The sequence below is a fragment of the Lithobates pipiens genome, unplaced genomic scaffold (genome assembly GCF_037356315.1).
Source record: "Lithobates pipiens isolate NorthernLeopardFrog02 unplaced genomic scaffold, aLitPip1_a1.2 Scaffold_27, whole genome shotgun sequence".
NCBI lineage: Eukaryota > Metazoa > Chordata > Amphibia > Anura > Ranidae > Lithobates > Lithobates pipiens.
This window is the reverse complement of record NW_027507788.1, coordinates 110,654,195-110,681,421: the sequence shown is the minus strand read 5'-3', so window position 1 is coordinate 110,681,421 and position 27,227 is coordinate 110,654,195. Positions and strand designations below refer to the sequence as shown.

Below are 27,227 nucleotides of genomic sequence, written 5' to 3'. Positions count from 1 at the left end.
CATGCTTGTCAAAGTAAAGTGCAGTCCTGGCATTCCACACGGCTCTGTGGGTCCCACCACTGTTCCAGATAGCTGGAAAAGATTGAGCAGTTGGCTAGAATGGATCAGTGTTGAACCAAGCAGCTCCACACAGACCAGCATGGACTGTGGAACAGGAAGCGATGTCACTGGCGTCTGGACCTAGGCAGGGCTGGAATCTTGTAAATCAGGACTGCAGTGATGAAAGGCTTGCTTCTGCAGAAACACTGTGATCCATCCAGCCAACTGCTCAAACCTTTACAGCTATCCGGAACAGCGGTGGGACTTACAGAGCCACGTGGAATACCAGAACTGTACTTTACTTTGACGAGCATGCATCTTCTATCATCTTGTAAGTGTTTTTAATCTTATCCTATAAGTCATTTTAATACTACACTCAGATTGGCGCCTCCCCCTCCCTGTTTTGTCCTTGCATGTCTTGCAGAGTTCTGGACACACACTGAAGGATGGATGACTTCCTTTTTAACCCTTAATACCCCTTTCTATGGATACATCACCATCCAGCTAGTACAGCCACAGACTATACCCCTAAGGATTACTCCATCTGGAGCGCAAGTTAAACACTGACTATACTGCTTTAAAAGTACCCTACTCCTCTTAATCCAGCACCTTCAGGAAGTATATGTGGAGAGCCCCTAGTGGTCTGGAGGTACAGGATGAGCTGGATACTTTCCAAACTTGGGACGATTATCATATACAGGCTATATGACACCAATCTGGAGGTGAGCGTTCTGTGAGCACAGAGGTGACACACATTGTATAAAGTCTAGAGGCACAGTGCTTATGATATTGAGTGCTTGGATAATCAGAACAAGATTCTTATCACTATTGTTTTAATACCACCAACTGTATGGACTGAGCACTTTGTTATTTGTAATTGGACTGGATTTTTGGTTATAGATGCACTTTATTGTATGATTTAATCTTTTATGTGATCTTCATCATATTTATTTTCCTTGTAATATATATGGGCAAAGAAAGGTACACATACAGAACTTCACTTTTGGTGATTTTGTTGTTTTGCATATGCAATAGAATCTAGCAGCGCAGCATCACACACTTTCATATTTAGACCTAAAGCCTTTTTATTGCCCAGATTTTTAAGGCCTTCACCAGGTTATTTTAAGGCCTCTACCAGGTTATTTGTTTGTACCATCTCAAAGTTTTCCAGATGGACGTCCAATAGTCTGGGGAGCCCTATTGTTGGCCCTTTTGTCAGATATCTCTTTTCCTAGTTAGTTTGTTACCCACCTTCTCATTCAGTGGTTTGGGACGTCCCATGGTCTATGATTTTTCAAATATGGAGTCAGTCAGCGCAAAATAATAATAAAAATGTAACACAGCAGCTGAACACTAAAGGTAAATATAACAAAAAAAAAACGGATACATAGTAGTGCAGCGCTGAAAAAAACGCACTAACACTTAAAAGTTTCTCAGAAGGTAGAAAACATAACAACTTGAGTTAAAGGCTTTGATAGCGATAGTGGATAATGATGTTCTCCTCTGTGATGATAGAGATACATACAGATATCCTTATGGTTCAAACTACATCAGTGATTCCACCACCAGCCAACCAAACCGCTCACCTCAAACTATAGACCCCTGAATTAACGGATAGGTGCGCATTTCACCACTGACAGTGGCCGTACACCGGGATCTCGGTAAACCAGATGGATGAACTACGACTTATTTAACGCTGCCATCAATAGTTGCTCTTGTTTTCCAAGCATGATATCCTGGAATGGAAAGAGATATATAGTGCAGACCATATAGATAAAATTCTAATTTATTTCAAAAAGACTGGTACTCACATTCAAAGCACTAAATCCTAGTGCTGGGTTACAGGCATAAAAATCATTTCAAATGATATGATATAGTAAGGTGCTTGCAGTGACATTCCAGGGTCCTATAACTAGAGGGTTTACAACCACTTTAAAAAAAGGTAACCAGCTATTTATTTATTTTTTTAAGTTGTGCTATGTTAATGGGAACATGTAACTCATACACGGTAGGTGTTATCCCAGTTTATCTGCAAAAGTGGAAGTATACTTTAAAGCTAGGAAATTAATTTCCCGCAAGATCTATCATCAGACTTGGAAGGCAAACCCAATTTCATGTAAATCTGAAGGCTTATACTGTCACTAAACTCACATTATGTTGATCCTGCTGTTCTCCATTTCCTCCCTCTTTCCATGTCCCCAATTCAGCTGGGGATTTTGCAGCTGTGGTAGTAACTCCTCACATGCTCTGTTTGCAGGAAGTTTCTATGCTGAACATTGCCCCCCATCACATTTGAGCAGCCCATGTGACTATAGAGTCACACATGTTGGCATATACACAGTAACAAATGACAGCCCACTCCCTCCCTCCTTCTCCATGCCCACTAACTAGCTAAATACAATGGGGGTGGGGTTTTATATGTAGATTAATGGGGGTTTCACCTCCTTGTTCTAAAACATAAGCTGGGAGGGGCGTGACACAGCCTGTGACTGGCAGAAATCTGCCCACATCATGTTAATTCCAGAAAATAAAGATTTGATTTCAAATATATATTTGTATGCCAATTTAAAAAAGTTTATTGATAGTAGTAGTTAATTTTTACTCTGAATTTCAAAGGCCTTTCTTTTTTCTTTGGTTTCCCTGCAGATGGGCTGGGAAAGAGCTTTTTTTTCTTTAAATTAAAATTGCAGTGCCATCATCCACATAGAGTGATAGAAGGGACAATGTAAATTAAACAGTGTGTGTTTAGTATCACTTTAAACCCCAGGAACAACTCTGGAACAAATCCTCTCTACTTCGAGAGACCTTTTGTGTTTTGGTTCTTCAGAGGAAAATTTCTTACCATTCCTGGATGTGGTTTGGGTTTTGAGTCTCTTAGCCACTGTTTCTTTCCAGAAAGACAGATAATGTTTTGTTTTTTTGATGCCCATGCATCGCTGGAAGGACACCATGGCTTCTTTTTCTATAATTTCTGGGTGGCTCGGTCAAACCATTCAAGGTTATGTTTTCCAGGATCAGATTACTCTTTTCTGTTACAACTACTAGGTCTGTGAGCCTCATTTGATGGGGTTCACATCATGAGGTCCTTTGGCAGCTATTTGATCTGCAGGCAGTCCTCATTTTTCTTCTGTAAAACATTTCACTATTGGAATTCCCAAAAGATATAGGAAGCCAGTGGGCCATTTCAATCCACCTGCATCTGTCTATAACCAGTCCCTGGTTGGACTTTTAAGGGTGATTGTTATTGCATGCAAGGACACTACAAAGAGACAGAATATTCAAAGCAATGCTTTACATACTGCAAATCTCACATTTTGTTCCAACAGACTTTAAATATTATTTTATTAACATTGTGTGTAATGGCATGTTTTCATGACTTGAAATTTGTTTTGTAGGATTCACAGTCTAGCATGGGAAGTCCATCGACTCGGATTTCACACAGCATTATTGGCGCGGAAGATGAGGAATTTGATGCAGAACCAGAACAGGTAAATCTAGTACCAAGAATATGGACAACTGGGCAAAGGAAAACTGTAGCCTTCATTTGTTAAAGAGGTTCTATAGCCTAAATGTGTTTTTACCTTAATGCATTCCTTGCATTAAGGTAAAAAATGTTTAGGTAGCAGTATGCTCCCCCCCTCATTTGAGTCCTCAATCGATCAAGCACTGTGCCCGTCTAAAGCAGCTGTCTCCCTGCTCTCACAAACATGGCTATTTCTGTTGGTTAAATCCTTTGAGGGAGTGGGGCTAAGCTCTCAGGCTGCATGGCTCAAGGGCAAGCCTGCAGATGTGCCCCATAACAAACAGCTTTCTTTGAGGCACACCAAGAAAAGGAGGCACACCAAGAAAAGGAGCCTGCAGATGTGCCCCATAACAAACGGCTTTCTTTGAGGCACACCAAGAAAAGCCCCGTTGGGGGACCCGAGAAGAGGAGCTTCGGGCCGTTTGTGCAATTTCCTTGCACAGAGCAGGTAAGTATAAAACCGTTTGTTTAAATAAAAAAAATTAAAAAAAATAGCACTCAGAACAGGTGACAACTTTAGGTAAATCTGTATCTTAACCACTTTGACTGGGCCTCTTTTTCAGACTCTGTGTTTACAAGTTAAAAACAGTGTTTTTTTGCTAGAAAATTACTTAGAACCCCCAAACATTATACATTTTTTCTAACACCCTAGAGAATAAAATGGCTGTCGTTGCAATACTTTGTCACACCGTATTTGCGCAGCGGTCTTACAAGCACACTTTAAAAAAAAAAAATGCACTTTTTTGAATTAAAAAATAAGACAACGTTAAATTTAGCCCAAATTTTTTTTTTATATTGTGAAAGATAATGTTACACCGAGTAAATTGATACTCAACATGTCACGCTTCAAATTTTTTTTTTGTATGGTGAGAATATGTCGGGAGTTTTATGTTATTTATGTTGTAATGGATGGAAGTTTTGTATATATGAAAAGATAAAATAAAATAAAGAAATATTTAAAACAAAATTGTGCCCGCTTGTGGAATAACGACAAACCTTTATTCTTAAAAATCTCCATAGGTAACATTTAAAAAATTCTGTCAGTTGCATGTTTTGCATTACAGATGAGATCTAGGGCTAGGATTACTGCTCTTGCTCTACCGATCGCGGCAATACCTCACATGTGTGGTTTGAACACTGTTTTCATATGTGGGAGTTACTCAAGTATGTGGTTCGCTTCTGCGTGCGTAATCGGCGGGACGGGGGCATTTAAAAAAACAAAACATACCTTTTATTTTTTAATAAAACGCCCTGCTATGTTATAGAGATGGGTGGGGGCCATCTTCACCTCACTCATCTCCATACCTGACAGGAGAACAGACACGATCTCCTCCACCGCTTCCGACGGCTCCTCTCCCACCACCGATAAAAATGATCTCGTGGTGAATCCACCACAGAGACCACTTTTATCTTGTACCGGACCGCCGTCCGAACACGGGAGTACTGGGGTTATGGCAGCTAGCTCTTGCCATAACAACGATATCCATCCCCAAAGTAGGGACATACATCGGCATGTGGCGGTCAGCAAGTTGTTAAGTTCAGAGAAAAAAATATAATAAAATATTTACACAGATGTGAGGGGAATACTCAATTTTGTGAGATACTGTGTGTGTGTGTGTGTGTGTGTATATATATAATATGATATATATTTGTGTTCATTTACATACCCTGGAAGAATTTGTGATTTCTTGCCCATTTTTCTGAGAATAATATTAATGATGAAACCAAAAACATTTTTCACTCATGGTTAGTGTTTGGCTGAAGCCATTTATTATCAATCAACTGTGTTTACTCTCTTTAAATCATGACAACAGAAATTAGCCAAATGACCCTTGATCAAAAGTTACCCTGGTGATTTTGGCCTGATAACATGCACGCAAGTTGACACAAAGGGGTTTGAATTAGGGCTGTGGAAATTAAAGATTAATGCCTTGATTAATCGATACATTTTTTGATCGATCAAAATTCTTTTGATCGGTACTCACTTCTCCACCAGCTTCCGTGTCTTCAGGGAGTTCCGTCAGAGATCTGGTGATGTCGCGGACATTGACATCACTGGACTCCTCCCCCCTTCCCCAAGTGCCTCCGTCTGCTAACGAAGGGAAGGGGGGAGGAGTCCGGTGACGTTGAAGTTCTGATTGAACGTAACTCGTACGGGAGAGGAGCTACGCATGATGTCACCCACTGCTGCCCTACGGAACGAACACGATTGTCTGCTTTACATGCTGTGTTTTTATCATCTTTATGTGAGTAGTTTGTGTTTGAAAACGAAAATTAAATCTTATACTTAAGCGGTGAGCACTTAGATCTTTTCTTTCTACCCATGACCTGGCGTCCTTGCTGAGATCTAAGGAGACATGAGAGAAGTTTATGGTCCGTGTTAACCCTTTTGTTACCCGCTTACATGACCACCTGTTTGCACAGGGGTCCATGCCATAAGGTGAGAGTGATTAGTTAGACCGGAGGTGGAGGGATTGTCACGCTACTGTGTAAAAAAAAATAAAAAATTACTTGCGTCAGTGCTACAGTTTGAATTTAAAACGTATTTGTGTGAACTATGAAGTTAAGTCATGGATTGTGGAAACAAACTAGTGTTGGGTGATTGTATATAGTGTATACCACATTTACCACTGAGTAATGCAGAGTTGCAATGCAAGGAGATCAGCTAAAAGTAGTTGGATCTGTATGTGCGTTATAATTAATCGATAAAAAAAAAAAAAAAAGATTAATCTAACAGGAAAATTTTAATCAGTAACAGCGTTATTTGTATGGCTATTAAAGGCTATTAAATTAGTGTGTGTATAAAAGGATCAATGAGTTTCTGGACTCCTGACAGACCCTTGCATCTTTCATCCAGTGCTGCACTGATGTTTCTGGATTCTGAGTCATGGGGTAAGCAAAACAATTGTCAAAGGATCTGCAGGAAAAGGTAGTTGAACTGTGTAAAAGAGGAAAAGGGTATAAAAGATATTAAAGGAATTGAGAATGCCAATCAGCAGTGTTCAAACTCTAATTAAGAAGTGGAAAATGAGGGGTGCTGCTGAAACCAAATCACGGTCAGGTAGACCAACTAACATTTCAGCCACAACTGCCTGGAAAATTGTTTGGGATGTAAAGAAAAACCCACATATAACTTCAGATGAAATACAGAACTCTCTGAAAAACATGTGGTGTGACTGTTTCAAGATGCACAATAAGGAGGCACCTGAAGAAAGATGGGCTGCATGGTCGAGTCGCCAGAAGAAAGCCATTACTACGCAAATGTCACAAAGTATACCGCTTGCAATATGCCAAACAGCACAGAGACAAGCCTCAATCCTTCTGGCACAAAGTCATTTGGAGCGATGAGACCAAAATTTAGCTTTTTGGCCACAACTATAAACCTACATTTGTAGAGAAGTCAATAAGGCCTGTGATTAAAAGTACAGAGGTGGATAATGTGAACTACAAAGGCACAGGAAACTTGATCAAAATTGATGGCAAGATGAATGCAGTATGTTATTAAAAAATACTGGAGGAACATTTGCATTTATCAGCCAGGAAGCTGCTCATGGGAGGTACTTGGACATTCCAACATGACAATGATCCAAAACACAAGGCCAAGTCGACCTGTCATTGGCTACAGCAGAATAAAGTGAAGGGTCTGGAGTGGCCATCTCAGTCTCCTGACCTCAATATCATTGAGCTACTCTGGAGAGACCTCAAATGTGCACTTCATGCAAGACAACCCAAGAATTTATAGGAACCGGAGACTTTTTTTTCCGAGAGGAATGGGCAGCTTAACCATCTGAAAAATAAAGAGCCTCATCCACAAATACCATAAAAGATTTCATGCTGTCATTGATGTTAAAAGGGGCAATGCACGGTATTAAGAACTGGGGTTTGTAAACTTTTGATTAGGGTCTTTTGGCTAGTTTCTGTTGTCATGAGTTAAAAAAATAAAAAATAAACACAGTTGATTGACAATAAAATGGCTTCAGCCAAACACCATAAGTGAAAGAAATGTTTTTGTGTTTGTATTCTCTGAAAAATGGCTAAGAAATCATAAATTCTGCTAGTGTGTGTGTGTGTGTGTGTGTGTGTATATGTATATATATATATATATATATATATATATACACAGTGGTGTGAAAAAGTGTTTGCCCCCTTCCTCCTTTATTTTCATGCAAGAGTGTCACAATTTTCACCAAGGTTTCACATATGTCTTTTCAACTGAATCAAATTAGAAAATGTGTGAATCTTGTGGCAAAACATTTTAAATAGACCTTATGTATGCCTGCACCTAAGTAACAGGAAATCAGATGACACTTGTATAGTCTTATGATTTGGAGAGTGCATACCACCTCACTAGCTGATGACTTGCCTGGAATTTAAATTAGGAAGAAACTGTCAATAAGTTCTGGCTTTCTTATTAAGCATGGCATGCTCTGCCATAAAAGAACCTGGTAAAGTGTTTATTTCTAGAAAAAAAAAAAAAAAAAAAAAGATTCTATTTAAAAGGTAACCTTTTTTAAATGTGTTACCATTGAAACTAATTATTGTAAAATCCACCAGTAACTATTCGTTCCTGAACACACTTTTCCATTGTGTTGTGTTGCACCTTAGCATCCGAACACTGTAAGGCAAAGCAGCTCCAATGCACATGCAGAAAATGGTGCTTGTCCATTTTTGAATGTTTTGGTGCGTTGCAAGTTGATTCATGAATGATTGATTCATTAATGAACTTATCTAATGCAGTGTGGGAAAAAACATGCCTTAAAGTGGTTGTAAACCCACAAACCCCCCCCAAAAAAAACATGCAAGACAAAGGCATAATGAGATAGCATACTAGCATAGTATGCATAGCGTACTAGCTCATTATGAATTACTGACCTTAGATCAAAGCCCCCGCAGTGGTCCTCGTACACCGCTCCGGGAGGCGATGTCTCTCCCAGAGTTACTTCCGGGTATCGCGGGCTACGACGCTGTGATTGGCCAGAGCCGCCGGTAATGGCACACTAACTGAAGCAACGGCACATACGTGCTGATGACGGCATGCGCTGATACATGCGTTGATACAGGGGATATCTCCTAAACCGTACAGGTTTATTATAGGCTTGCCTTTAGTCAAAAGTGGATGTAAAGGGTTTACAACCACTTTATTGCAATACATGAGGATGTCAAGGTCTGAATGAGCCCTTAATGGTATTATAAAAGTTCTTATTTTTTTTCAGCAGGTGAACGATCAGTGTAGCTGCTTCCTAAGTATGGATATGTTGAAGACTCATCCTGCTCACCTTGCAGTCTTCATGTTTCACGTGGTTTCACAGTTTGACCCTGCGCCATTGGTATGTTAAGAAAAAAAAAAATATTTTTTTTGGATGAATTTCTTCCTTTCTGACTATGACACCATAATGTGTTTTGCTCTTCTCTTATTGCTCAGCTCTGCTACTTGTATGGTGACCTTTATAAGCAGACGAACCCTAAGGAGACGCGCAGAGTATTCTTGGAAATCTACCAGTTCTTCCTAGAGAGAACAGCTGTGAGAAATCATTTTTCTTTAATATCTGTATTTTATGTGTGTCTTATTGTGATCTGTCCCGATCATTCATTGGTTTGCAAACTATAAAATATCTCTTAAAAGAACAAGAGTAAATAATATTGGAAGTTTTTAAACAAAGCCCACTTTTAAGGGGGGTTTAAACTGGAAACTTCCATCTTGCACTCTTTTAGAGGTGTCCCCTCAGACTGCATGTTTCTGTTAGAACCTACCAGGCAAGCTCTGTTTTCTGGTCAACTAGGTAACACAGCTTGCCAGTCAAATAAACTACTATTGTGTGGAGGAATCTCGATATGTGGAAGAGGTGACCTCACTTTACAGAGCACTGTACACAGTATTAGAAGGTGGTTTTCACTGCTGCTTGCACATGGGAGGGGTTACCATACCATACCATAGTTTTTAAGTAACTAAGGTCAAAAAGGTTTTTTTTTTTTTTTTTTTTTTTAAGGTTTGGATTGAGGGGAAAGAGATTAGAACACGTCAGGTTTTTATTGCAATCTGTGTGCCAGCTAGGGTTTTAAGTGGTTAGTTCAAGATTCTTCCCCTCTATTCATCCTGTTTATCATTATCACTGAAAATAAAGAGAATCCAAAATGTATGGTTGTTACCAGAACAGCAATAGACAGGAAATCTTCCAATGGGTGCAGTAACTCTGGACCCTGGTGACCACCAGGTATTCCCTTACTTTAGGGGGGTTTTCTTCTCACTTTCTGCTTTGGCTATGGGACAGGAAAGGGAATCTCAATGAGACACAGATGGCAGAAATAAAGCTGATTGGTTATAACACTCCCTTAACCTATTCCCGCCCGCCCTATAGCCGAATGCCGGGTATAGAGCAGGCACTTTCGTCCGGGAGGCCGTCCCTGGACGTCCTGGTGTTTACTTCCGTGATGCGCGCATCGCGGAAGTTTTGTGTTTGCCTTGTCCCCCGGAGACAGGCAAACACAGATCGCTGTAAACGGCCAATCACAGCGGCCGTTTACAACGCGATCGGTGTGTCCAATGTGAGATCTCATATGTAAACATATGAGATCATCTCTCAGTGCCGCTCTCCCTCCTCACACAGACAGCGTGTGAGAGGGGAGAGATGAACGGCTGCAGCGGCCGTAAGTGGGGAAAATGGAAAAATAAATAAATAAAAGTGCCATCCTCCCCCAGTGCCATCCTCCCCCAGTGCCACCTGTTAGTGCCATTTGTCCCCAGTGCCATCTGTCATCAGTGCCATCTGTCATCAGTGCCACGTATCAGTGCCACCGGTCAGTGTCACGTGCCATCTGTTGTCAGTGTCACGTGTCATCAATGCCACTTATCAGTGCCATCTGTCATCAGTGTCGCGCGTCGTCGGTGCCAAGTATTAGTGCCATCTGTCATCGGTGCCACGTATTAGTGCCATCTGTCATCGGTGCCACCTGTCATCGGTGCCACGTATTAGTGCCATCTGTCATCAGTGCCACGTATAAGTGTCATCATTGCCACGTATCGGTGCCATCTGTCATCAGTGTCACGTGTCATTGTCCTGGTGCTCAAGGGCCTTCAAAAGTGTAATAGGTAGTCACAAGTTAGATGTGTAATTTATGCTCCTAGAACACCTGATGGCGCTCCCTGCATGTTGGGCGCCTCTATGTGGCCAGGCTGTGAAAAAGTCCCACACATGTGGTATTGTAATACTCAGGAGGAGTAGCAGAATTTTTTTGGGGGTGTCATTTGTGGTATACACATGCCATGTGAGAGAAATAACCTATTACAATGACCCCAGAGGTGATCAAATACCACCAAAAGAAAGCTCTATTTGTGGGAAAAAAAAGGACAAAAAATTCATTTGGGTACAGTGCTGCATGACTGAGTAATTGTCATTCAAAGTGTGAGGGCACCGAAAGCTAAAAATTGGTCTGGGCAGGAAGGGTGTTTAAGTGCCCAGTAAGCAAGTGGTTAAGCCTAGTACACACTATTGTGTTTTTTTTTTTTTCGTTCAACCCAGTGGGGTACTGACAATCCAACATTAGTTCTGCAGTCTCCCCTGCTGAGCTATTGTGTTCATCAGCTGAGAGCGCTGATTGGGAGCCGGTCAGTTGCAGGTTTTCCAGCATGCTCGTCCATCAAAAGGCCGACCAAACGCCTGGCTTCTGTTGGACCGGTTGCCATACACACGGGCCGAATGTCGGCTGGTTTTTATGGAGCCGGCTGATGTCGCCGTCATTCAGCATGTGTGTACTAAGCTTTACTCTATCCAAAATGACAAGAAAATGTTGCCTTAATATTTTTAATCAATGGATGGAGCAGAAGGAGTGGGAAATTACAAACTAGATGTGAAAAGGAAGAATGTAAAATTGATAGTTTAATTTTACTATGCCAGTTTAAGTGTACTTGTCTCTTCCAAAAATTTAAATCTTAAAAAGGATCAGCTCATTAGGTTTTCTGTGTTAAGGCAGCCTATTCAATTTTAATAGGGTGGCGGTAGACCTAACACACTGAATGTCAGATATGCACCTTTGGCATGTGAGTTGTTGTGGACTGCAGTGAAGGTGTATTGCCTGCTACTGTAACAGAGTGTTACAGTAACACTGCATATCGGTGCAGAGTGGTGCATACATTGCCATGCATTGTTAAAATGTACATTTGACCCCATGTTGCTGTAATGAAATGCAAATGGTTCTTTGAGGCTTTTATCCCCCCAGGGACTTTATAAAAGAGTACTCTAAGTTTTTCATTTTAGGATTGCACTTCTGCTTCAAACATTACAAAAAGTGTTCTATCAATCCTTAGCAAGATTTGGTATTTTTTTCCCCACCTCTATTAAAAATATAATTATTCTGAATGCAGATTAGAATATGAAGTTCTCCCTATCCAATATTGACATTGCTCTTTGTGTTTTTTTTTCTTTTCCAGATGTATGTATGTACTGCTGATTGTTAGTTTTCTTTCATGGTGGAGATTATGGCACCTGACAAAACCCAGTTTACATAATTATTGAAACTAAGCTGTCCATACAGAGTTAAAAAAAATTCTTTAATTTAACCCAAAGGCTGAGCAAAAGAAAATCAATCGGTTCCCTCATCCAAACTAAGTGTGATGGGAGGAATCTTCACGATCAGCTATTCCAATCGGGCAGCTTTCTGAATACAGTGGTGCTGCTGAACAGTGACTATATCTGATATGATGCAGTTATCGTTTTACCAATGTTTTTCACCCAGCTCTGACCTTTTTTGAATCAGCTTGTTGAACTTGGTGGTGCTTGCAGGGCATTTTGTTCTATTGCACCATATGAGGCCTTTAGTATGCATCCTTTGCCTATATTGACTGTACAGCTTACAGTATCTTGGGTAACCAGCTTCAGTCTTTCATCTTAGGTTGAAGGAAGTACCCAAAGCTCACCCCTTTTATTGCATGTGGATGACTTCCAGTGTGACTGCGAAGAGACATACGTGGAAAACATACATTAAACATAGTGTTTGCTTGTATCCCAGCATAATGCAGCACAATACAGCTTCAGAATTGATTTGTAGGTTTCAGTGTTTGCAATTATTTTAAAGTAAATATTTCAAACTATAAAATATATGTAGGAGCAGGCATCAAACGTTACCTAGATTTACTTACAATCCTTGTGTTCTGAGATTTTAGCAGGTCTCCTTATAGATGAGCATCTACTGGGATCCTACAATTGCATTGTACAGTGACAGCAGAGTTCAGGCCAGCACTTTGACTTGGAGCTAGTCGATGATTGCAGGCAGTGCACTGTCCGATTATAGGTTGACTACTCAGGAGCACATAAGAAGCCAGGCAATCAATCGCACATACAGAAACCTCTTATCTGTTTTTATGAGCTTATATTAGTTATATGGATTTTTCCAATATGTTCAGTTTACTTTATAAAAGGAAAACATCCTATGGCAAGTTTGAATCCTTACATGAGGGTAATGCTGTGTATATATTGTTGTCCCTTGTACACTTTTTTTTTTTGTGTGTGCAATATTTAGATCTTTGTATTTCTTTTGTTGTAGAATCTTCGGGTTTCTGTCCCTGAAGACCTTGCACTGGAGTTGGGTAAGTGTCATAGATTCAGTTTACTGTAACATAAAGGACTTCAGTGGCTTTGATCTCAGGAAGCACAATGCTTCGACCATGCTAAAATTTTTCATCACCATCGTAGAATCATTTTTGTCAGTACAGAGTTAGCTTTTTATGTCACCTAGTGGAGTACAGGAGATGGTGTTTTGGTTTTTACACAGGCCCTTGATATACATCTATATTTATCCCACAATTGAGTATTTTTATAACTTCAAGAAATCCCCTAAAACTAATCTACACTATTTGCATAATTACAGCCTTAAGCTAGGTTCGCATACACTATATTACCAAAAATATTGGGACACCTGCCACGCCCATGAACTTTAATGGCATCCCAGTCTTAATCCGTAAGGTTCAGTATTTAGTTGGCCCTCATTTTGCAGCTATAACAGCTTCAGCTCTTCTGGGAAGGCTGTCCACAAGGTCTATGGGAATGTTTGACCATTCTTCCAGAAGTGCATTTGTGAGGCACTGATGTTGACGAGAAGGCCTGGCTCGCAGTCTTCGCTGTAATTCATCCCAAAGGTGTTTTATCGGGTTGAGGTCAGGACTCTGTTCAGGCCAGTCAAGTTCCTCCACCCCAAACTTTCTCATCCATGTCTTTATGGACCTTGCTTTGTGGATTGGTCCAAATCATTTGGTGGAGGGTGATTATGTTGTGGGCTTGTTTTTCAGGGTTTGGGCTTGGTCCCTTTTGTTCCAGTGAAGGGAACTCTTAAGGCATCAGCATACCAAGACATTTTGGATGATTTTATGCCCCCAACTTTGTGGGAACAGTTTGGTGATGGCCTCTTCCTGTTCCAGCATGACTGCACACCAGTGCACAAACAAGGTCCATAAAGTCATGGATGAGTGAGATTTTGCTGGAGGAACTTGACTGGCTTGCATAGAGTCCTGACTTCAATCTGATAGAATACCTTTGGGTCAGATTACCTTAGGGTACCCCAAGGCTCTGTCTTGGGACCAATTCTTTTTATTAATGATATAGAGGAAGGTATAAATAGCTCAATCTCAGTTTTTTTGGATGACACAAAAATAAGCAGGACAATAACTTCACATCAGGATATAGAAATTTTACAGAAAGACCTGAACAAAATGTGGAGAAATGTAAAGTATTGCACTTGAGGGCAATAAGAGATAAACGCAAACTACTCACTAGTCGGTAAAGCCTTTTTTGTATTTGTGAAGATCTCACAGATAAATGTTATTCCTCCTAAGAAAGTTTTTATACTTTATCCTGTGATGGAGGAAATTTACTAAGTACGGTATACTAGCAATTAACGCAGTATATCCTCATTGAATAAGAGCTGTTATTGGCAGACAATACTCAAATGCTTAGGCATCCAACAAATAAAATTGGAATTCCTGTTAAAAAATAAAAATAAAAATGTTTTTCTCTGGCAGATTGAGCAGCCTGGGCAGGTGTTCTAGGACACCTAGAACACATGTTAAACTAGCTTAATCATTGTGAGGCCAGTTTAACAGGTGTTCTAGGTGTCCAGGCCCAGAATTCTGGCAGCTTTATGCTTGCAATAATTGCTTGTGAGTTCCTTTATAGAACTTGCACAAGGTCCTCATGCAGGTGCCTTCTTATAAACTAGCCAAACGCACAACTGCTGAGATGCCTACGGCAGTTTGTACCTATATAGGCAGATGCTATACATGGTTCTGTGCACATTGTTGCTAAACGCAAGCAGTTAAAACTCATGCGTGCCGGAACGCACATCAGTGGAGGATAAACTTCCTTTTACCATGCAGATACTCCTGGCTAGTCTTCCTTTGCGGTGGAACAGCTATTTGTGGATGTGTGAATAATTCATCCAAAGAAATTCTAGTGGGAAAAGTACCCCCTTTTTTTCTATTTAAGTAAAGGAGTAAATATCTTTTTATTTTTAAAAGATCCTTCTGTTTGTGCGAGGGGCATCAGCCTCCAGGCAGTCACGATGGCTTCCGCCATCAGGTTCAATAGATAATCCTCAGGTTTAACCCTAGAGGTTACTGTAGCCTCCTTACCAGGAGGTGCTCCGCTAGCTCAATAGGGGGAATTCTTCTGTAGTTCTCATAGATCTGACAGGAAGACGAATGGGCGACTTCCTCAATGGCTCCAATCTGGAGTTCCAAGAGTCCCCGTCTCCTCATTTTTTTCCCAGAGCAAAGGTTTCTAAGGAGCCAGAGAAAAAGAAGTATTTCTCTCCACATGGAATTTATCTGATCAGTAGTGTCCTTCCTACAAGGGGGAGAATGTGTCTATGGGCCGATCTTCCCTTCTCCGCTCACCAGAAATTTCTACGCTTCAAGGTAGAAAATCTTTATTTCTAGTTTGTAGCTCTACCTTTTAGAGCTAGCTACTGCACCTCAAGTGTGTATAAAGATCCTGGCCTCTCCTATAGCCAGGTTAAGGGCTCAAAGTAGAACGATACTAGCTTACTTAGACGATCTACTCTTGGTAGGTCAATCGGTAGCCCTTTTAAACCAAGGTCTGATTACAGCAGTGAGCTACCTGAAATACTTGGGTAGGCTCCTCAACCTAGTAAGATCCTCCTTAAAACCATCAAGGAGCCCTCCTAAAAGCATTTGTCTGGGGCAACAATAGACACAAACTTCCATGGCACAAACTCAAACAACTTGCTGACCTCGCAGGACTGGCCTTACCTGACTGCAACCTATACTACCTTGCAGCCCAGATATCGCAAATTTTTCATATAGTTAAAACGGATAAAGATAGGTTCTTAAATTTCTTATGTCCACAATGGATCAGACCAACCCTAGACTCCATGGTAGCGATTACTGGGGGAACAGAGAATGAGAACAGCAGACTGTGAGACTCTCGTTTAACACTATAGGAAGATACGGAATATAGCCTCTGTAAAGCTGCATCTCCAGCCCCTGCATGAATGCACCCCTTTGTGGCATAACAGGACCCTCCCCGAATTTCAACAGCTCCCAGACAGCGGAGTATGGAGTAAAAGGGGCATTTTCTACGTATCCCATATTACCTCTGGTGGGAAATTAAAATCCTTCCACGGCTTGCAGTCTGAATTTTCACTTCCCAATAGTCAATACTATAGATACTTACAGCTTCGCCATGCATTTCGTGCACAATTTACCCTAGATGACTTCTCTCTAGGGAACAATCCATTGATGGAAGCCATAAAAAACCCTGACCCCAAAAAACTTCTCACAATTTTATACTATGCTGTCACTTCCTCCAATGACTGTGGTGGCTTACACTCTAAAGAATAGGTGGGAGGGGGAGATAACGCCTATCAAAGATGATGAGTGGAGTGATGCACTAGACACATGTAAAATGGTATCTCCTAAACTTTCTGACCGACTAACCCTTTATAACACACAGGGCATATTTCACACCACTTAAAATTTCAAAGTATAAAGGTGATTACTCCAATACCTGCCCTATGTGTACCCAAGAAACTGGCACCTTTTTTCATTTCCTGTGGAAATGCCACAAAATCCCAGATGTTTTGGTCACAGGTGGTGAGATTCCTGCACGACACTATGGGCTCCCCCATAACACTTCAGCCAAAACAGTATCTTCTGGGAATCTTCCTGGACCCTGACTATAATAAATGTACTAAATTATTTTTACAAGGAATGCTGTTCTCTGCGTGGAAAGTTATTGCTAGAGTGTGGATGAGACCAGATCCCCCCACTATCTCACACTGGATCACGAAGGTTAATGCTGTACTGTCATATAAGAAACTCATACCCATAGAGGATGCCCCTCCAAATATGAAAAAATTTGGGACAGGTGGCTTAAGAATTCTCCAACATATATATAGCTGGACAGATTCTTGGCGGGCACTGATGTGTGTCCTGGGGGAGCCTGGAGGGATGGACTGAGGTGATTAGAGGGGAGGCCTTAAACGACACAACGGGTGGTTATACGGAAATGTTTGTATATGACTGGTACCAACCATGATATATCTTACTTATATGTATATCTTTGAAAATGTTACCAAATGATCTCATGTAAAGGAAAAGTATGTAACACATATTTGTCACAGATTTGATACCCTTTATTTTTGTATGTGCCATAATTTTTTCAATACAAAAACTTTGTTGTAAAAAAAAAAAAAAAACATCAAGAGGAGATTGCAGTACTTAGGGCTGGTCATAGATGCAGTCCACTGAAGGGTATTTTTAGCCCAGGAAACAAAGTATCCTTCTATTTATCTTTGCATGTGTTTATTAGGAAAGATGGTGGCTTCTTCAAGGCCGTTTCTAATGCGCAGTTCCATTCAAGACTGCTGCAAAACAGTATCCTATCAACTTGGAACAAGAAGATCCAAACTCTGGACTTCCCATTGCGTTTATCCGCTAAAGTGCGTCAGAGCCTCAATTGATGGTCCATATCCAAAAATCTTCTAAAAGGAAGATCCTTTCTACCAGTTACCTGGAAAGTGGTAACAGATGCCAGACCTTTCGGCTGGGGAGCAGTCCTGGAAGAAATATCTGTCCAAGGGAAATGGTCCAGATCAGAAATGACCTTGCCCATCAGTATTCTAGAGATTCAGGCAGCACGCCTGACCCTGGAGGCCTGGATGCTCAGACTATTGTCCTGTCAGGATGCAGCTTATGGCCACATCACCCTGAAAGCATCTGATCTCGGAGGCTAAGCAAAGTGGGGCCTGGTTAGCACCTGGATTGGAGACCGTCTGGGCATACCAGGTGCCGTAAGCTCAATCCAGCAATGCCACAGCGGTGGCTTATCTCAATCACCAAGAGGGGGCGCGATAAGTCGCGCGGCCCAGAAAGAGGTGAATTTTTTTCTGTCTTGGGCAGAAAGTAACATTCCTTGCCTATCGGCAATTTCATTCCATGAATGAAGAATTGTCAGGCGGACTACTTGAATACAATTTTTTCCAGGAGAATGGTTCCTTCTGTCAATATGCCAAGGGGAGTTCCAGACGTGGGTCTATTGGCGTCTGGGTTCAACCACAAGATCGACAACTTTGTGTCTAGGACAAATAATCCAATACCATGCGAAACAGATGCCTTGTTTTTTCCCTGGGATCCGTCTTTCACTGATCTATGCTTTCCCTCCTGTTGCTTCCGTGCCTTTTTTACAGGAGCAAGCAAGAAGGGAAGGAGGTGAATCTTGTGGCCCAAGAGTTCTTGGTTTGCCGCGATCATAAAGATGGTGGTAGGCGACCCTTGGTCCCTACCACTGTGGCCAGACCTTCTTTCACAAGGTCCGGTATTCCATCCTTCCTTACAAACGCTAAATTTAACGGTTTGGCTATTGAGACCCACATTCTAAAATAAGACCATGGGCTGTTGGCTTCAGTAGTTTCTACTTTGGTTATGCTAGGAAGCTGGCCTCCAGTGTCATATACTAATGAGTCTGGAAGCCATAGGTCTCCTGGTGTGAATCCAGGCATTGGCACCCCAGGAAATATGTCAGAGGTAGAATCTTTGAATTCCTACGGATGGGATTAGAAATGAAGCTGGTCCTGAGTACTTTTAAAGGCCAGATATCAGCCTTATCAATGTGTTTTCAATGACACTTACTTCTCACTCTCTGGTTCGTGACTTATTCAGGGGAAAACTTAGATTAAATCCTCCAGTTAGGTCACCCCTGAATCCTTGGAACTTAAGATTGGTCCTGTCGGTTTTACAAAGTCTTTTTTCCATGGGTCCTCTTGATGAGGAACATAATTTTCCTGGTTTCCATATCTTCTGCAAGAAGAGTGTCAGGGTTGGCTGCTCTTTCTTGTAAAGAGTCATATTGGATTATTCTTAAGAATAAGGTTGGATTGCGGCATCATCCTAATTTCCTTCTGAAGGTAATGTCAGGTTTTTTTCATATTAAACCAAGATATTGTTCTGCCTTCATTTTTTTTCAGAACTTCATTCTCTGAAAGAAAGGTCACTACATTCTCTTGATGTGGTGAGAGCAGTGTACTGCAGGCTGCAGTATGGGTCCTGTGGTCTCTTGGTACCCTACATCCCATATAGTAACTACTATGGCTCTGTGTCCCATGATGTATGAAAAGAAAACAGGATTTTTATAAACGGCTTACCTGCAAAATCTTTTGAAGTACATCAGGGGACACAGGGGTCCCTCCCTTGTTTGGTATACACATGTATTGCTTTGCTACAAAACTATTGAGGTACTCCCAGTAGTGGGAGGGGTTATAAAGGGAGTGCATCTCTTGTCTTAGGGCATGCCAGTGTCCATCACCCGAAGGTGGCCTATAACCCACATAGTAACTACTATGGCTCTGTGTCCCCTGATGTACTTCAATGAAAAGGATTTTTACAGGTAAGCTGACTATAAAAATCCTGTTTTCAGGTCAATGCAATGGAAAGTCTGCGTGACCAACAACTAGCAGTTTATAAGGCAGTTCGCAATAGTCACCTATAGCTTTTATCACATTTCACTTGAAAGGAATAAACCTAAGTAGAAATGTTCTCTTTGAATGGTTATAATGGGAGGGCAGCTGAATGTGATGCACTGCTCTGGTGTTGAGCTGTGAGCACTTAAAGCGGAGTTCCACCCAAAAATGGAACTTCCACTGTAAGCACTCCTCGCTCCCTTACATACCACGTTTAGCATGTTATTTTTTTTTTTGGGGGGGGGGGGGCTTCATTAGGAGGGGAACTTCCTGTCCCTTTTCCTCCTTCCACCCAGGGACCGCCAAGGCGACTCCTCCTTTCACCTTAGGCGGGCCCTACCTCTAGGCGATCTCCTGGGACAAGTGACAGGTCCCAGGAGATCGCCTATCCACTCAGGGAGTGCAATGCGATTTGCGCATGCGCCGTGCATGCCCGGCCGTGAAGCCGGAAAATATCACGGCCGCGTGCCCAGAGTGGCAATGGAGGCGCCGGCGGAGAGGAGGGGGAGAGGAGCGACACCACGTTCGGCTGCATTGCTGGATCGTGGAACAGGTAAGCATCTGTTTAATTCAAAGTCAGCAACTACACTTTTTGTAGCTGCTGACTTTTAATAAGCCTGGAACTCCACTTTAAGTAGTTTGAACATGCTCTTTGTCAGGGGATGGTCTGTCAGTGCTGTAAAGATGGAGTGGGTGCACCTGAACCAGAGGACAACAGTGACAAAAGGAAAGCTTTATCACCTGCTGAATAATAGATTTGTGAGATCTTCGGTCACATCACCACATTCTGATGAACATACAGTATAAGACAGACTAATGATTTATAGAGAAAAGGAATGCTGTGGAAATGAGAGCTGAATTGGAGAATAAAAACAGTTTGACACATAAGACTCCTGTTCCAGTGTCTTTCATATACATTCAAATAAAAATTTACAAATTATTGAATAATCGGTTCACATAAAAAAAAGCTTTGAGTAATTGTTTCAGAATGGTACTGTTCACTAAAAAGACTGTTTATGTATATTAATTGGGGGGCAGAAGGGGGACTGTATCTGAAATGTCTGTGCCCTGAATTATATGTTTCCTTTGACAACAGAAAAAAGGCGACCAGAATTAATACCCGAAGATTTGCTTCGACAGTATGTCCACACTGTGCAGGATAAAGTGTACCCAGAAGTACAGAAACTCTTGGAAGACTTCAGGTAACATTCATTTTGTGTGACTGGATTAAAAATATAACGTAGAAATAATAAAACTCAGCTCTGAATTCACTTTGTCTGACAGGCAGAAACGTAGCATGGGTCTGACCTTAGCAGAAAGTGAACTTGCCAAACTTGATGCCGAACGCTCCAGAGAACGCCAGACGCTTGAAAAAGAAAGACTATGCGCTGAGCCAATTTTGCAGAAAATTGATGAAATCTTGTAAGTTAAACTCTGTTTTGAGTTGAATCAAACCATTGAATTTCTTAAAGGGTTTGACTAAATTTGAATAATGCCCTTGCTGTAGGTGTAGGCCATATACATACCTCATAAAGTCTGACTAGAATAATCCCAGGAGGTTGCTAAGTGAGGCCTACTCATTACTGTTTGTTTTTTTCTGCAATCACTGAAGCAAGCTTTTTCTCTGATTCAAACCCACTCGCATGCTCTTTCTGTCCTCTGGTGCAGTAACTCTAAGCTCAACGTTTGCTAGCTCACTCCTGTGATGGTGGAGGTGAGAAGTAATGACTAAGCCCCACTTAGCAACGTCCTAGCAATTCTTTGGGAGTATTCCTGTCAGGCTTCATGAGGTATGCCTCTAGCAAGGTCAATAGTCAACCCCTTATCTGCATAGACCATTTTTTTGGTCAAGGTGAACTAACCCTTTAATGTTAAACACCTGAACATCTCCTGTTTTACCTCATTTTTTAATACAGGCCTGGACACATCTTCCAAAATCTAGAAACCCTATCCAAACTGTATATTGGATCCAGCAATAATGCAAAAATATTATGGTATATGCAGTTCTCCTCCCTCACAACAATATATGCATTTCTCGCAATTCCTACTGCAGTCATGCATATAGTTCCTTCCATAGCAATTAAAACACCCCTGCTTCCACTACCTGCCACATACCCTGCCCCTTTCTCCACATCTGTTTCCCCACTACAGCACCATATGTACTGTTTACTCCCCGCAGAAATCTATATTCCACTGCAACCATACTGTATTCCATCCCCTCCCAGTAATGCCGGTCTCTAGTGGGCATCTTGGAGATATGGTGTTTGACCCCAATACCATCACTGGCCAAGCATAGTAGTGGTCATCATTCACAAAGCTTCCCTTCACAGGCATACTTATCAAGTGGGCAACTGCTGCACAGTCAGGTGGTGAAAACTGGCTTACCCTGCACTCCTAATTGCAGGGTAAGCCAGGCACTGAGCTACACATAGTTAACCTCTTTATTACAAAAAGGTCCTATATAATATCTGAAGCATAGATGGGTCTGAAGTGTCCAGTCCCTTGGTGGCTGCAGTATTTGAAAGACTGCATGATATTACCATTTAAAGCACGTTCGCCTGATACATCCTTCGCTCCATAGGCCACCCAGCATGGTGGTGTAAATTACTAACTGTTACACCTTAGAAAGCAAGAGGGTAATAGAACTTTAAATGACATGCATGATTACATGCACCTCCATCCCTAAATCAGAAATAAGAAAGGGGTTTTGGGACTTTGAGTGAGGCACAAGGCACATGGTAGGCGTAGTTATGTAAATTGTTTAATTGGCATAAAAACAAAGCATACCTCATAACATGTGATATGTGGTTGAACATGTATCGTGTTTATCTCTATATACAAGACCATGACATACAAGATATATATATATATATATATATATATATATATAGACAGTGCCTTGCAAAAGTATTCGGCCCCCTTGAACTTTTCAACCTTTTGCCACATTTCAGGCTTCAAACATAAAGATATAACATTTTTATTTTTTGTGAAGAATCACCAACAAGTGGGGCACAATTGTGAAGTGGAACGAAATCTATTGTATTTTTTAACTAATAAAAAAATGAAAAGTGGGGCGTGCAAAATTATTTGGCCCCCTTGCGTTACTAATACTTTGTAGAGCCACCTTTTGCTGTGATTACAGCTGCAAGTCGCTTGGGGTATGTCTCTATCAGTTTTGCACATCGAGAGACTGAAATTCTTGCCCTTTCTTCCTTGCAAAACAGCTCGAGCTCAGTGAGGTTGGATGGAGAGCGTTTGTGAACAGCAGTTTGCAGCTCTTTCCACAGATTCTCGATTGGATTCAGGTCTGGACTTTGACTTGGCCATTCTAACACCTGTATACGTTTATTTGTGAACCATTCCTTTGTAGATTTTGCTGTATGTTTGGGATCATTGTCTTGTTGGAAGATAAATCTCTGTCCCAGTTTCAGGTCTTTTGCAGACTCCAACAGGTTTTCATCCAGAATGGTCCTGTATTTGGCTGCATCCATCTTCCCCTCAATTTTAATCATCTTCCCTGTCCCTGCTGAAGAAAATCAGGCCCAAACCATGACGCTGCCACCACCATGTTTGACAGTGGGGATGGTGTGTTGAGGGTGATGAGCTGTGTTGCTTTTACGCCAAACATATCGTTTTGCATTGTGGGCAAAAAGTTCGATTTTGGTTTCATCTGACCAGAGCACCTTCTTCCACATGTTTGGTGTGTCTCCCAGGTGGCTTGTGGCAAACTTTAGACGAGATTTTTTATGGATATCTTTGAGAAATGGCTTTCTTCTTGCCACTCTTCCATAAAGGCCAGATTTGTGCAGTGTACGAATGATTTTTGTCCTATGGACAGACTCTCCCACCTCAGCTGTAGTTCTCTGCAGTTCATCCAGAGTGATCATGGGCCTCTTGGCTGCATCTCTGATCAGTCTTCTCCTTGTCTGAGCTGAAAGTTTAGAGGGACGGCCAGGTCTTGGTAGATTTTCAGTGGTCTGATACTCCTTCCATTTCAAAATGATCGCTTGCACAGTGCTCCTTGGGATGTTTAAAGCTTGGGAAATCTTTTTGTATCCAAATCCGGCTTTAAACTTCTCCACAACAATATTACAGACCTGCCTGGTGTGTTCCTTGGTCTTCATGATGCTCTCTGTGCTTTCAACAGAACCCTGAGACTATCACAGAGCAGGTGCATTTATACAGAGACTTGATTACACACAGGTGGATTCTATTTATCACCATCAGTCATTTAGGACAACATTGGATCATTCAGAGATCCTCGCTGAACTTCTGGAGTGAGTTTGCTGCACTGAAAGTAAAGGGGCCGAATAATTTTGCACGCACCACTTTTCAGTTTTTTATTTGCTGAAAAAGTTTAAAATATCCAATAGATTTCGTTCCACTTCACAATTGTGTCCCACTTGTTGGTGATTCTTCACAAAAAAATAAAATTTTATATCTTTATGTTTGAAGCCTGAAATGTGGCAAAAGGTTGAAAAGTTCAAGGGGGCCGAATACTTTCACAAGGCACTGTGTGTGTGTGTGTGTGTGTGTATGTGTGTATATATATATATATATATATATATATATATATATATATATATATATATATATATATATATATATATAATTAATATAAATCCATTCAATCCCAGGGGAAGCACATGATTGACCCTTTTAATGCTAGAATATTCCTGCTGGAAATAATATGCATTTTCACTTGGGCTCTTCTAGCAAAGAAATGGTTAATCATACATGTCCAACGGATATGAAAGGGTTAATCGTGCACTTACAACTGTGCTCTTCTGCCAGCTATAAAAGGGTTAATTGTGTCCAGCTTCCCCTCACCTCCCCAGTCCATGGTGTACAGGCCATGATGAGATGATGTGTTGTAACCTTTATCAACCAATCAGTGAGCAATAATGTTGTGCAGTAACCTCTAGCAACCAGTTAGCAGTAATGATGTGTGCAGTAACGTCTAGCATCCAATTAGGAAGAAGTAATGTGCAGTAACCTCTCTAAATTAATCAACGAGTGTTAAGGATGCGCAGTAACCTCTAGCAACCAATCGGCAAGCATAAATTATGTGCTGTAACCTCTATCAACTAATCAATGAGCCGTAATGTGTACTGTAACTTCTAGGAACCAATTGCAATCGCTACCTGATCTGCTGTAGTAAACTGATTTTGAGTCTAGCTGCTCTCAGGGCAGGTTGAGAGTGAAATTGCGTAGGAGGGGGGCTGGGAAGCCAAGAAAATGTTTGCGCAGGGTCCATTTAATATTAGGTGGACCTGTATATATACCTGGTAGTAAAACCATTCATGATCTGGTCTAGCATATTGCTTGGTTGTATTTGGGATGAGGAGCTCAGAGTAGCTTAAAGAAGCACTAGAAGTCTGGTTCGTGTGAGAATTTTCCTGCCTTGCCTGCATCACTGCCTAAATATATGAAGGGAGGCGACAGGGTTAACAGGCTTCTGTCTTCCTCCATGGTTGCCCTTTGTACTGCTTCCATTTAATGTTCAGTTGCCTTCAGTGGTGGCTGGTGCTCCAAAAAATTTTCGGGGCACAAACAAACTGAAAAATACTGGAAAATAAAACCTATCAAATGCAGCCACTTGTGCCCCATCGATTGCAACCACTGCCTGCCCGGCACTTGCCTTATCTTGGTGGCGGGTCAGGCAACGGGTGACGTGGGATGGCTTCTGTGTCCTACGTGCTTCCCCTTCTCTCTTCTTCCTTTCTGATAGGCATCCAATAGGGGCACTTGTACCTTCAGCCAATCAGGTGATGGGTATTGGACCCGCACTTCCTGATTGGTGGAGGGGAGGTTCAGTGTTGGAAAAGCAATTATTCAGGTGCTTTTCTTACACATCTGGGTGGACTCCAAACGCAATGCAGTCCACACAGTCTACCTTTTTTGAAGCCTATTAAAGCCTATGGGTAAAATCAGGTGCTTAAAAAAACAACAACCCTGCCTCTGCAATTCAGGCACCCGGCATCCGAAAAGGGGCTGGGCGCCTGATGGGGGGTGGCAGCGGCAGCCATAGATAAATTCATGAAATGCATGAATCTATCCATTAGTCCTATATAGGGGGGGCATCGGCCGTCCACCTAATAGCAGATTGTCATCCGGGAAGTGGTGGTGGGAAGTGGTCATATGGCGTCCTTCAGGATAACAGCTGCCACGCGCCCGTGGGGGTGCACATTGCAGTGACTGGTGGAGCGGTGTGTCAGTCTGACGCACCACTACACCGATCTTGGTAAACAGCCTCCCGGCTCCCATCAGTGCCGCCTATGAGTGGCCATCAGTGCCGCATACCAGTGCCATCTCATCGGTGCCTATCGTCAGTGCAGCCATATCAGTGCCCGTCAGTGCAGCCATATCAGTGCCCGTCAGTGCAGCCATATCAGTGCCCGTCAGTGCAGCCATATCAGTGCCCGTCAGTGCAGCCATATCAGTGCCCGTCAGTGCAGCCATATCAGTGCCCGTCATTGAAGAAGAAAACGTACTTATCTACAATTTTTTTTTAACAGAAACAAAGAAAAACTTTTTTTTTTCAAAATTTTCGGTCTTTTTTTATTTGTTGCGCAAAAAATAAAAATCGCAGAGGTGATCAAATCCCACCAAAGGAAAGCTCTATTTGTGGGAACAAAACAATAAACAATTTGTTTGGGTACAGTGTTGTATGACTGTGCAATTGTCATTCAAATTGCTACTGCGCTGAAAGCTGATAATTGGCTTGGGCAGGAAGGTGTCTAAGTGATATATATCAAAAACTCATGCACAGTGTTTTCATGTATTTCGGTGCAATGCATTTCAGTGCAGTGCAAAAGTAGAAAATGCTGCATTTTTTTCTCTATAAAAGGCATCTGGAACGCATCATAATTGCACCAGAATGCACATGTCTTTAACTGAGATGAAGAAAAAGAGTAAAAAATGCATTGGAACACACAAAAAGTGCAAATGCAGAAAGGCACCTGAAACATGGAAATTGTGGTGTGAATTCAGTCCTGAAAGTGGGAGCTTATGGGACATCCTGTTTGCCAGGAAAATTTAAGTTGCCACAACAACCTGGTTACTGGAATTTGTCGAGCCTTTGTTTGTAAAAATTGCTTCTGTTGTGAGATGTTTTTGTGTTTTTAGCTACAGAGCAAATGTTAAAAGATCTTAATCTACAGAATTTTCTCTCATTTCCTGTTTTAGCTACGGGAAAGGAAGTGAAGGAAAATCTCCTCCCTAATGGGAAAAAAAAAATACTATGGGTTATAACCCTCCCCTATTCTATCCGAAATGAAGAAAATGTTTTGCAAATCGTTATACTTTAAAGGGGTTGTAAAGGTAATTTTTTTCACCTTAATGCATTCTATGCATTAAGATGAAAAAACATATGACGGTGTCGGCACCCCGTTTTACTTACCTGTCTTCTGGAAAGTCCCGCGCTTGTACCCGACATCCTCTTCGCCACTCAGCCTGGCCGTTGATTGGCTGGAGTGGATGGATTGAAAGCAGCGCAGCCATTGGCTCGCGCTGATGTCAATCACCTCCAATGATGCGGCGCGCCAGGGGGTGGAGCCGAGTGATACAGTGAGTGGCTATAGCCGCTGGCTGTATCACGGGAGCACGCCTGCAAGTGCTTCTCACCATGCGAGGGAGCTCGCATGAACAAGAGAAGTACTTGCGGGGGGGAAGCCGAGACAGCCGCCGATGGACCCCGGAA

At 41.7% G+C, this 27,227-nt stretch overlaps 1 protein-coding gene across 5 annotated transcripts in view; it reads left to right on the top strand.

Annotated features, from left to right (window-relative positions):
* The window catches only part of ARHGEF12 (Rho guanine nucleotide exchange factor 12), a 428,628-nt gene that overhangs the window by 196,380 nt on the left and 205,021 nt on the right, over positions 1-27,227 (top strand). For 4 of the 5 annotated variants that reach the window (XM_077457372.1, XM_077457370.1, XM_077457368.1 and 1 more), the window contains 6 exons: positions 3,435-3,527; positions 8,776-8,889; positions 8,985-9,083; positions 13,100-13,142; positions 20,622-20,727; positions 20,810-20,947. In XM_077457372.1, the coding sequence (XP_077313498.1) occupies positions 3,435-3,527; positions 8,776-8,889; positions 8,985-9,083; positions 13,100-13,142; positions 20,622-20,727; positions 20,810-20,947 (593 nt within the window). The remainder of the gene's footprint in view (positions 1-3,434; positions 3,528-8,775; positions 8,890-8,984; positions 9,084-13,099; positions 13,143-20,621; positions 20,728-20,809; positions 20,948-27,227) is intronic. The other variant, XM_077457369.1, reaches the window with a different exon arrangement.